Source organism: Amblyraja radiata, chromosome 33 (genome assembly GCF_010909765.2).
Source record: "Amblyraja radiata isolate CabotCenter1 chromosome 33, sAmbRad1.1.pri, whole genome shotgun sequence".
NCBI lineage: Eukaryota > Metazoa > Chordata > Chondrichthyes > Rajiformes > Rajidae > Amblyraja > Amblyraja radiata.
This window is the reverse complement of record NC_045988.1, coordinates 13,461,943-13,473,270: the sequence shown is the minus strand read 5'-3', so window position 1 is coordinate 13,473,270 and position 11,328 is coordinate 13,461,943. Positions and strand designations below refer to the sequence as shown.

General features: G+C 36.9%; 1 protein-coding gene across 1 annotated transcript in view; it reads right to left on the bottom strand.

Moving 5' to 3' along the window:
• Positions 1 to 5,217: 5,217 nt before the first annotated feature.
• igsf9b (immunoglobulin superfamily member 9B) overlaps positions 5,218 to 11,328 on the bottom strand; it is a 478,541-nt gene continuing 472,430 nt past the window's right edge. Inside the window, exons 19-21 of the mRNA XM_033049801.1 lie at positions 9,210 to 9,259; positions 8,489 to 8,610; positions 5,218 to 7,171 (exon numbers count right to left, since the gene is read on the bottom strand). Coding sequence (XP_032905692.1) covers positions 8,555 to 8,610; positions 9,210 to 9,259 — 106 coding nt within the window. The 3' untranslated portion in view covers positions 5,218 to 7,171; positions 8,489 to 8,554. The remainder of the gene's footprint in view (positions 7,172 to 8,488; positions 8,611 to 9,209; positions 9,260 to 11,328) is intronic.

Genomic DNA, 11,328 nt, shown 5'->3' with positions numbered 1-11,328 from the left:
TTATCTTTCTTAATGAAATATTTAATTTTCTGTGTGCTTCGGATTTGGTACTGAATTCAATATTCTGGCCAAGGTTTCTTGTTATTTTTATCCTGATAGATTAATTAAGTACAAGGGCACACACACAGCTCAGAGATGCTCTATTGGGGTCAAATACACTTTGAGCATTGAGTCAATGGCTACTCTGATGTAAAACTGTCTTGTTAGTTTTCTGTTGCTGTCAGATGGATTAAAACTCCTCCCTAAATATTTCACCTTGATGAATTTTGCACGAAGGATTAACAACTGTGACACAAGCTCACTGAATGAGGAACTAGTGGGTAAGGAAGATATTCAATACCTGAACTACTGTATATTGCAGAAAATCACTGTTGAAACTACTTTAAAAGTTTCCACCACATCCTTAAGTGCTCTTGGAACAAAAATACAAAATTAACTGTGAACGCATCCACTTGGAATTGGACAGGGGATGTTACAATGATTTTTGTCTAGGGTTTCCTTCATTCATCGCTTGATTCATAATGAAGTCCACAGAGCAAACACCAGGGAAAACTAACAGACTACTCAGCTTGCCAAAATAATTTATGACATAAAAATCCTCTCTGAGGACTACTGAGATATAGCTCTTAGGGCTAACGGAATCAAGGGATATGGGAAGAAAGCAGGAACGGGGTACTGATTTTGGATGATCAGTCATGATCATATTGAACGGTGTATCATGTTGAATATTCATTGGAATATCATTGGAATATTATTGCCTTCTACATTGTCCCTGAATATTCTTCCTCAATTAGCTATTTCACTTCCAGCACTGAAAAAAAGCCTGGTTTGCTCTGAAATAACTTTAGGACTACCTAATTTAGAATCCCAAGCCTTTGATGCTAAAATGCAATTATTCCCATATAAGTTGACAATGCTATTAGGATGCTATAGATAAGAATTTGCAAGAAAATAAGATGATAAATTAGCAGACTGCTTGTAAATGGCTATGATTCAATCAGGAACAAATAGATTTAAAAAAAAAATGAAATTTCTGCAATAAAGTGGAACTCAAGTAAAATGTTGCTTTCCAAAATGAAAAATCAATGTTCATGAGACACAATGCAGCAAAATACTGGCGAGATGATGGTTTTCCACATATTTAGCCCAACAGTTGTAAACATAGTTTCTGGCAACCAGTCCATGTCACCAGTATCCTAAATATACAAGACTCTCCTTTTATTAATTCTTAAATGGAAATGGGGACAGCCATAATTAAACTAGCCAGCTTCTCTATCAATATCTTGAAGAAATAGAACTAAGAAAGTAATTAATGCACCATGGTATCACATTTTGATGGATCTCCATCAAGGAAAGGTGTATGATTGTCCACAGTGGTTTATGCCGATTTATGCTCATTTCATTTGATATTTCTCCCTTTTAAATTATTCACCTGATCATTTGCAACACTTTCAGATAATTGATTCCTTAAATGAGATAATGGAGCAACTTAACTCATCTCAATCCTCTATTAAACATTTATTTTATGCATTACATCGTCGACCCGGAACAAAGTGGCCATGCCTTCCCCTCCCGCTTTAGTAAGAAATCTTTGGTGCTTTGTTATATTTTTGAATTTAATAGTTATGCATCAGATTCTGGGAGCAATGCACATTCAAATTATTTCAGTGTGATCTTACAGAAGCAACATCTCATTTGGTTTAGCATGAGATTGTTATGGCAACATTCCCAATATGCTGTTAATGATTGCTCTGGAAAGACACATACGTCTGAAATACATTTTGATAAAAGTCTGATTCGACGTAAAAGGTGAGATGGACGACATGAAGGACATGTTGAACAAAGAGAAACATATTCAGTGAGAAACCTTGTTCAATGCAAGCTTTGATGTAGTTTTACAATATTGTGGTAAAGAAATAATGGCAAGAGGTTCTGATTAAACATGTCTTAACAGATGATGCCGTGACAATGCAAATTGAGGTTGAGAATGGTGAAAATAAAATTATTTTTACGGATTTTCTGGACGGGAGGGGTGCATTAAGCAAAATGTTATACAAATGATTAAAAATCTATAAAAGGGCCAGAACATTTGCTTCTGTGATTTTATTTTTTTTAATTCATTAGCAGGATGTGGGCATTGTTGTCAAAGCCAGCATCTATTCACCATTCATCTCAATGAGGGAAGGAGAGCAATTGGTATGTGGTCATTCAGGCTTCTGGTACAGTAAAATATCTAAACACAGAACACTTGAAAGTTCCCTTTAAACTCACACGCTGTCCTGAATTGGAGATGTATTGCTGATTCTTCACATTCTCTGAGTCTAAACCTTGGAACTCCCTCCTCAAAAGCTCAGGGGAGTAAGTGAAAATAAAAATAACCCTTTGTTTTTTTTTTTTAACTCTCCAGTGCCATTTGCAATTTAAGTCCATGTGTAAAATTAAAATTTCAGGCTGGACAGATAATTTGATAGTAACAGATGGACATATATACTTTAAAAAGCAGACTCACTGTCACATCTTTGTGAATGGAGGGAATGGAGGGATATTGGTTATGTGCAGGTAGTTAAGTAATGGTCGTGGCATCATGTTCAGCACAGACAAATGGCCTGTTCTTGTGCTGTACTGTTCTATGTTCTATTTTCTATGTATTCCTTAAGAATACAGTTAATATTGGAGATGTAAGGAAAAGAAGCATTATTTGCAATTTTTCTGCCTTTATTTTCACTTTCGATTAATCCCAGTTTTTGCTCCTGTTTATTTTAGAATTTAGAGAGAAAATTTGTCCTCTGTTGCTCATGTTGTATTTTGATCGATTCAATGATACTTTGTACACAATGTACATGAGTTATGGCCTCCTCTGTACATTTGATACAGAGGAGAAAGGAAGGTAGTCTGGTGGGATCCTTTAGCAAAGGAATATTGGAGCCCTGAAATAATATTCCCAAAAATAAGCCCATTAAAGTGACAGAAGAGATGCCTGGAATTAGGAAACATTTATCTGGTGGTAGAACTGACTGAAACAGTAGTTGGGAGAGTGGAAGCATGAGATTGCTGAGTCCCAAGCTCTTTATGTTTTAGAAACAACCCTTCCTGTAAATGCAACAGTGGGATCATTTAATGCACAGAAATGCACAGTGCTGTCACACCAACATTATTGAAATTCTCATTATTCAGTCCTAATTTTTCATATTTCTCAGGTATTATCGTTGTCCTCATTTGATTCTATGAATGCTATTGTGTAACAGGCAGGTTATCCAATCAACCTGTAACTTAGCCCATCGTAGTTTGTTGCCAATATATAGATCGATGGCCTATCAAGCTGCGGCCTTGTAACTGTCTGGCAAGTCACTTGAACAGATAAAAACCTATTTGGTCTGGACACCACATGTTGACCTGTGTAACTGAGGAAAAATTATTCAAAGTGGCATTGAGTCTGACATGAACAGAGGCACAGGCTTAGGCTATCAAGTTCGTTTCGCCTTCTGACTTTTCAATTAGATCTTGGCTCATCCATCTCACTTCCTATTGCCCAGGTTCATCCTTTCCTTACTAACAACGGACTTGTTGTATCGAAAGAACAAACTTGGGTAAAAGAAAATGTCAATTGATTCATCTGCAACCTCTTTGGACAGTGAGTTTCACACTTCCACTGTTCTTTATAAGATAAAGTGTTTTCTTATTTCAATTTATAATCTTAACATTCACAAGCAAGGAAACAATTTTCCTATAGGTACATTACTGAATCCATTAACCTTGTTAACGGCTTTGATTAGACTGACATGTTGACCTTGGAAATGGCATAACACAGCATGATACTGAGACTTTCGGGATGACATGGTAAGAATAATTTATAAGGTTGAAAGGTGATCTGACCCAGGTATGATCAGTGTCTAATATTATTTTGCTCAGTATGTGTACAGAATAAATACTTTACATTTCAGAACTCCTCAGTTTATGCAAACAAGCCATTGACATTTTGAATGAGAAATGCCAGCCATGTTGAAAAAATGTCCCCAAATCTCATTCCTCACGTCTCACATCAACAAATACATCCCAAAGCTCTATCATGCAGCAGAATATGTTCTGCTAAACTACTACTTTAATATCCTACAGTTTAGTTTCTTTATACATTTTTCCTGACTAATTTCACTTTCATTTTCCTCTACATTTCTTCAAAGTCTATTTACCTTTCAAGCTGCATGCATCATTAATAAAGCATCTGTAAAAATGTCTCTCTACATAAAGATTTCTGCTACAAAGAGATAATGTTCCTATCCAATATTTGTTGAGGCAGATGTCACATGAATTACACTGTACTATAAATATATCTCTCATATTTATAACCAGTACTTTTCCGAATAAACATTTTTTTCTCTCTTTAAACATGTTTTCACACTAAGCCAAAAGGAATTTAAACACAGAGGAGGATGTCATTATTCAAGTACATTTGCCTTGAACTTTCACATTAAGTTTGATCACGTTTAAAATTTATGAGAGAAAGCTCTTGTCTCTGTTAATATTATTCAATGCTTTCTCAAAAAGTATTGCAGACTGTCATGAGTGGGATACTCTCACTAGTTCATTAACAAACTTTTCATTCATACCATATACACTGTTAAATAAATCTCAGATTGCACTTTTGTTTAGTGTAATGGTAATGGGAATCAACGGAGAGATGGGAGTCACATTCCACACTTTTATAAATCATCGCAAGCTATTTAATGGATATCCCACCTGAGACATTGCTTTACGGCAGACCTTTTAAAAATGGGTCACTGCCATAAACTCATATGCTTTCCATTTATGGCCCTATGAAAGGAAACCAATGCTTTATTATCAATTATTACAAGGGCAATTTTTCACTGTAAATGGATTTTTGCAAGTTGTGCATTAAATCATTATCAGAGCATTATCATTCTGTTCAATGCCAAAATGACATTTTATTGGCCACCATAAGTGATTTGATATAACATTAAAATGCAAGTCAGAAATTTATTTATTTCCCTAAATCACTTAAGTTTTGAGGTTTCACCAAAGTTGTAACCAGGGTAACTATCCAAGTGATAGGTCAATATCCATTAACAAGTCTTGCACATTAATAGAAACTGATGGAGGAAATAAATTCTAGCAAGAGCAATATTACTTCATATGAATAACCCCTCCTCTCTTCAATTTTCCCCAAAGACATTTAAATAGAGAAACAGCTAAATCTGAAAATTTACTTTTTGATTGCTAGTTTATTAAATGCCAGATTTATTGTGACAATGTGAATATTCCATTGACATTTTATTAATTCATATCCGAGTATTAGGGGAAGCTTACTTTCGTAATATCCAATTGTTTATCAGAACTGCAATATTTAATTACCTTTGTATTTGCAATATTCAAAGGTTTGCCCTGGAAATTCTGATAGTAATTTTCAATCAATTTCCTTGATAAAAAATCCATTTGATCCTCTTGAAAGCCAAGGAATTCAAACATCAATTAGTTTATGGATCTCATACAAACAGGCACTGATAACACAGGATGTTTGCTGATTTAATAAAAATTGAAAGTAACTGATCAGGTTTGTTACCAGTTCTTTATAATTGGACATCATACCAAAGAATACCAACATTAATCTCCATATATAATTATATAGGTCACAGGATTGATGAAGGGATGTTCTGTCCCAATGATAGCATTCAACTTCATGGATAGAAACCTGCTTTATTGCCATTTTTATATTGTAAAAATTAATACAGGGCTTTACAAGTACAGGAGGAGGAGGCGAAGGAATGAATTAATCCACTAACGATTATTTAACTTGGCAACACGCACCTGACAAACTATCAAATGTGATTTCATTGATAAAAAACATAATGGGTTAATCAACTGCCAAAGGCAGGTTTTCAAATTGAAAACTCGTGGGATGATTTAAAGACAATGATTGTCAGTCCTGTCAGCGTAGTAATAGTTTTAAAATAACCTTGAACAAGGTGAACAAATTATTTCCTTCACCTCCTTACCTGCTTTAATAGAATGTTTGACAGCACCATTTGGGTGAATCTCTCATAGTTGTTATGCACCTCTTAAATCCAATTTGTCACACTCACTCAATATACAATTGTGAAAATTGTGATGTTGAGCTAAAGTGGAAACTATAAAAGCTAATAAATGAATTAGAACCACCTTATGTAGCATTTAACATTTTTCATGTCCGATGGCATTTAACAGAAAAAGGATTTTATTAATTGAGACCAATAAAATGAATATGAGGGCCTTTCAGTAGAAATTAGAAAAGGGCCAGACAAATATTAACAAATGGCAAGAAGCTTGTGCCATCCCGCATTAAATTTCCATTATAGATCTTCCCTTTGTTGACGTATAACTTCACTGGTTAGATGTACTGTACATAAACAATAAATTCAGCACCGGAATGATGCCATCTTAAATGGTAGATTGAGATGGAGCTTATGTATCTATTAAAAACTGTGACATTGCAAAGCAGCAAGATCTGGAGAAACACACAAACCATTTCACAGGATATATGCCATCAGTGACTGACCTGTTATGTTGATACTATGAAGTCATCTTGGAGGGGATATGGTATTGATGGACAGATAAATATTCCCCATTTAGACATGTTTCCATATTCTTGGCATAAACTTATTACAAACTACATGTTTCTTCACAGCAATTTCTTCAAGCACTTAAACTAAGTAGGTTGGCAAATCAAAATATTGCCACCCTTTAATTAGACCTTTCCAGGGATATATATGAATATGGTGCTGATACTTTGAATGGTGGCAAAGGTAGCTACGAAAATAGCACTATAATACTGCTGTTTCCATGAGGCTAACTTCTACCACAGGGTCTGTACTTGACTTCTCCGAGCTGAGAAACACATTCTGTACATTGATTCACAATTCGTGTCAAATATTTTGTTAAACTAATATCTATTACTTAAGCAGGGTTGTCTGCCCTTGTTGTTCTTCATGATCCACCATCCCCAGAATGGCCACTTCATCCTCAGGCTGGTGTCTGTACTTTTGAAACTCTTCCTTCATGGCAGAAAAATAACCATACGGGTCCTGACGAGAGTGTCTCTTCTTCTTTTGGAGGTAGAGAATGCCTTGGGGCTGGAGAACCTGAGATTCACTGGGCTGCTGGACCTGTGAGATTGGAAAACCTGACCAAAGAAAAAAACAAGAATTAGTCCTCACTGTCTCTCAATGAGAACTTTTGGGTTTGGGGGACCTTAACTACTTTGGAAAAAGAATTACCATTGATCTTTTTGCAGGATGCTCTATTGCAGGAAAAGATTTAGTAGGAATCTGAGGGGTAACTTTTTCACACAAAGGGTGGTGGGTGTATGGAACAAGCTACCAGAGAAGGTGGTTGAGGCAGGGACTATCCCAACATTTGAGAAACAGTTAGACAGGTACAAGGATTGGACAGGTTTAGGGGGATATGGACCAAACGTGGGCAGATGGGACTAGTGTAGCTGGGACATGTTGGCCGGTGTGGACAAGATGGGCTGAAGGGCCTGAGTCTATGCCTGTAACTGCAGAGGGACAGCACTAATTTAAAAATTAAAGCTGCAGCACGATAATTCACTGCAGAAAACATAATTCTATTTTCTATACCCAGTCACAAAACCGAATAATGAAAATACTGGTAGAAAATCGCATCTTTAATGAACATATTTTCTCACACAGAAGGATACAAAGTGCTGGAGTAACTCAGCGGGTCAGGCAGCATCTCCAGAGAACATGGATAGGTGATGTAAAGAAAGAACTGCAGATGCTGGTTTAAATCGAAGGTAGACACAAAATGCTGGAGTAACTTGATCACAATCGATGAGCCATGATCACAACGAATGGCGGTGCTAGCTCGAAGGACCGAACGGCCTCCTCCTGCACCTATTTTCTATGTAACTCAGCGGGACAGGCAGCATCTCTGGAGAGAGGAATGGGTGACGTTTCGGGTCTGAATGTCTGGAGAAAGGTCTCGACCCGAAATGTCACCCATTTCTCTCCAGAGATGCAGCCTGTCCTGCTGAGTTACTCCAGTATTTTGTGTCTATGATAGGTGATGTTAGTTTAGTTTAGTTTGTTATTGTCATGTGTACCGAGGTACAGTGAAAAGCATGTTGTTGTGTGCTATCTAGTCAGCAAGAAGACTATACATGATTATGATCAAGCCATCCATAGTATACAGATATAGATACACTATATATATATATATATCCTGTTGTTCTGTACATTGATTTTAGAAAAAACGCTGCCACTTATGGCTGTGATTTTTGGCCATCTTACTCAGAGTCCCCCTTCGCTGTGCAGGACAAGAGGAATGTTCCCATCGATGAAACATAAAAGAGTTATGAGTGTTTAAAAAATGTTGAGATTCTCTCTCCTGAAGGCCACGCCCCTTCCGGAGGGACTATAAAACCCGGAAGTGTTGAGTGCCTCAGTCAGTCTCTGCAAGATGCCACTGAGTCACTCACTGTTTTTTCGCCGTGGTTTTGAGGGGAGCTGGGTTGCCTTCTTGGGCTTTCTCACACGTTGATTTCTCAGTCCTTCAAAGCTCGCAGGTACAGCAGCCTCACCATGTGTATCTGGAGGCCTCCTGCAAGAGCAAGAGAAACAAAAATAAAAAGGGTCACTGAGCAATAACTTGCGATAGTAAAACATCTACTTATTAAAATATGTTAACTATAGAATCTGAACCAAAAGTCAACGATTTGTTTGGACAGACCAGATTTAAAATATTTAAAGCAGTGTAATATTACAGTCAAGTTGCTTGAATGCAATTAGGTTTTTAAAGTGTTACAATTTTGTATTTTCTAGTCTCTTCATTCCCTTGGACCAGACTGGTCATCCTATCCAATATAAAGCAAAGTGATGATACACTCCTAGTCCTTGGGCTTTGCCTGATTATAAAAAAGTAATTTGGCATTGCAGAGTAATGATTTAATGAATGTTATGAAGAGATAGGTGAGTGGTTAAAGCAATGGAGTCTGTACACGGATTCAAATCCCATTTTGTATGCACACAGTTATCTACGGAGATATTGTCTACAAAAATATTTTTGTACTAAAGGAGTACTATTGCTTCATCCTCACAAGAGATGCCTGCCTTCTGTTGGGTATCTTGGCCTCACAAAACAGAAACTGAGATCTAGAAGTTACCATGATTGAAACTGAAACATTAAATGTCAAACTCTACCTGGCAAATTGAAGTCCAGATCACTGTGCACTCTGTCAGATGCTGGTTCTCTGTAAAGAGGAAGGAGCATGAAGGTGGAAAATGATCATGATCAATTTTCAGGCACATGGAGTATGTATCCCATGAGTGAAGCCTGAAGTTCACCTTAAATTGGATTTTGGGCTTTGCAGGGTTAATTTGGGCAAGTTTGCCGTATACCTTTCGTATACCTCCACGTTAAACTTGTCTTCTTTGCCTGCATGAAAATATACTTAAGTTGTCCATACACAGAGACTGTAAAACAGGGGTAATACAGGAGAGAATGGGAAGAAGATGTCACCTAAAATGGGAAAGATCCACTCTTGCTCCACTGCATGAAACCGATGCCTGAGCCAGTATTTACACGAGTAATGAATCGTTTATTTAAAGTGGTTCCACAGGACACTGAGGAAAAAAAAACTGGTTAGATATTTATCTGGCCCACTTCCCCTGAAATAGGTAAAAGGCGATATGATTTTCATTTTTTAAAATCTGTATATTCCAAAAAACCCCAACTATTACACATTAAAAATTATTGCACCAGAATTAAGGTGATAGAGTGCTGGTACAAACTATAAATCCCACTCACTGGCTTCTTTCTGAAATTAAAATGTTCCTAGTTATGTGTTCATTTACATCCATATGCTGTTTCTAACCATACAAAACCTTCTCTCAGATGAGAGGATACAATTATGTCTCTGCCCCTGTATCTGGTAGAAGGGCATTAGGACATCTCTCTTAATTTCGCTTACATGTCCTCTCGCTGAAGTCATAGAGCCTACAGTCTGGCAACACATGTATGATCCTACAGCACACAAGTCAAAACACTTGAGAAGTCATTGATGGAGTATTCATATTTTTAGTAATTTGCGTGGGGTTGGATCGAAGAAAGTAGTGGAAATTATTTAAAGTAGTTTCGATCATATATTACCCTGACATAATTGTACTAAACTAAACAGTGACATTGGTTTACAGGCCAGGAGTTAAGTTAACAATGCTGAGGAAAAACATCACACAATGCTGGCCAATTCTTATTTTGCCACCAACTTTAATAGATCTACCCAGAATGTATTGATATCACCGATATTACAAACACTGAACTATTTTATTTCATTTTCTAAAGCAGATTTTATTTATTTACTAATCATCTAGTAAATATATGAATTAAAAATGATATGTGGGTAACAACATTACATTTCAATGGACAGTTATTCTATTCACTACAAAGTACCTATAATTAAAGCCACGATGGTTAGTGGTGCTGAGATAGGCACTTACAACAGTAAACTAACTTAAGCTTTGTAGCCAAACCCACTGTAATATTATTACCATATTACAAACTTCTAGATGGTACAGGAAGATTTCAAGTGTTTAGGTACTTGCATGATGATCCAGTGTTTCTCTCCACCCCTCAGTGCAATTTACAATGTTCAACACTAGCCTCCTATCTCACAACCTTGTCTGCCATTTTGTACTTTGACTCCCATTACTTTGACCTCCTCACTCTCCTCCTCACCTCCTTCCTCATCCCACCCTTGACCTCCTTCATTTGCCCTTTTCTTGGTCCAACTGTCTTAATCGATCTGAATAGGGACTATCCTGGGGAGAAACAGTCTTGGTGTTAAACGCATGAGTACCCGCTGCTGGTTGTACTCACCACCTATTCTATTTTGAACCATATGCAGAGAGATGAGAACCACCACCAACTATCGGCAGACACACTTGTGATATTTCCACGTCACCAATGGCACCATAGAACTTTGGCGAGCAAATGTAGCTGAATGTATTTGCTTTGAGTTTCTTATGTTTTCTGCTTTGTTTTGATTCCCTGCCTAACCAAAGCATTATTGAATGCACAATTAATGACATAGTGAAAATATATTTTCAGTAGTTCTAAACCAGTAGTATGCTAATCACACGGAATGAGAATGTGTGGGCTTTGCTGATGAGTCTTTATACTGAGCAACCCCACAATACAGAATTTACATTTCACAAACTGGCCAAATTGTCCATAATGGTCGAGATAGTGTTTATATCTGCTCAAGACATTCCAGTTTCATCCAAACATATCACTATTTATTTATTTCTTCATCACGTGCAC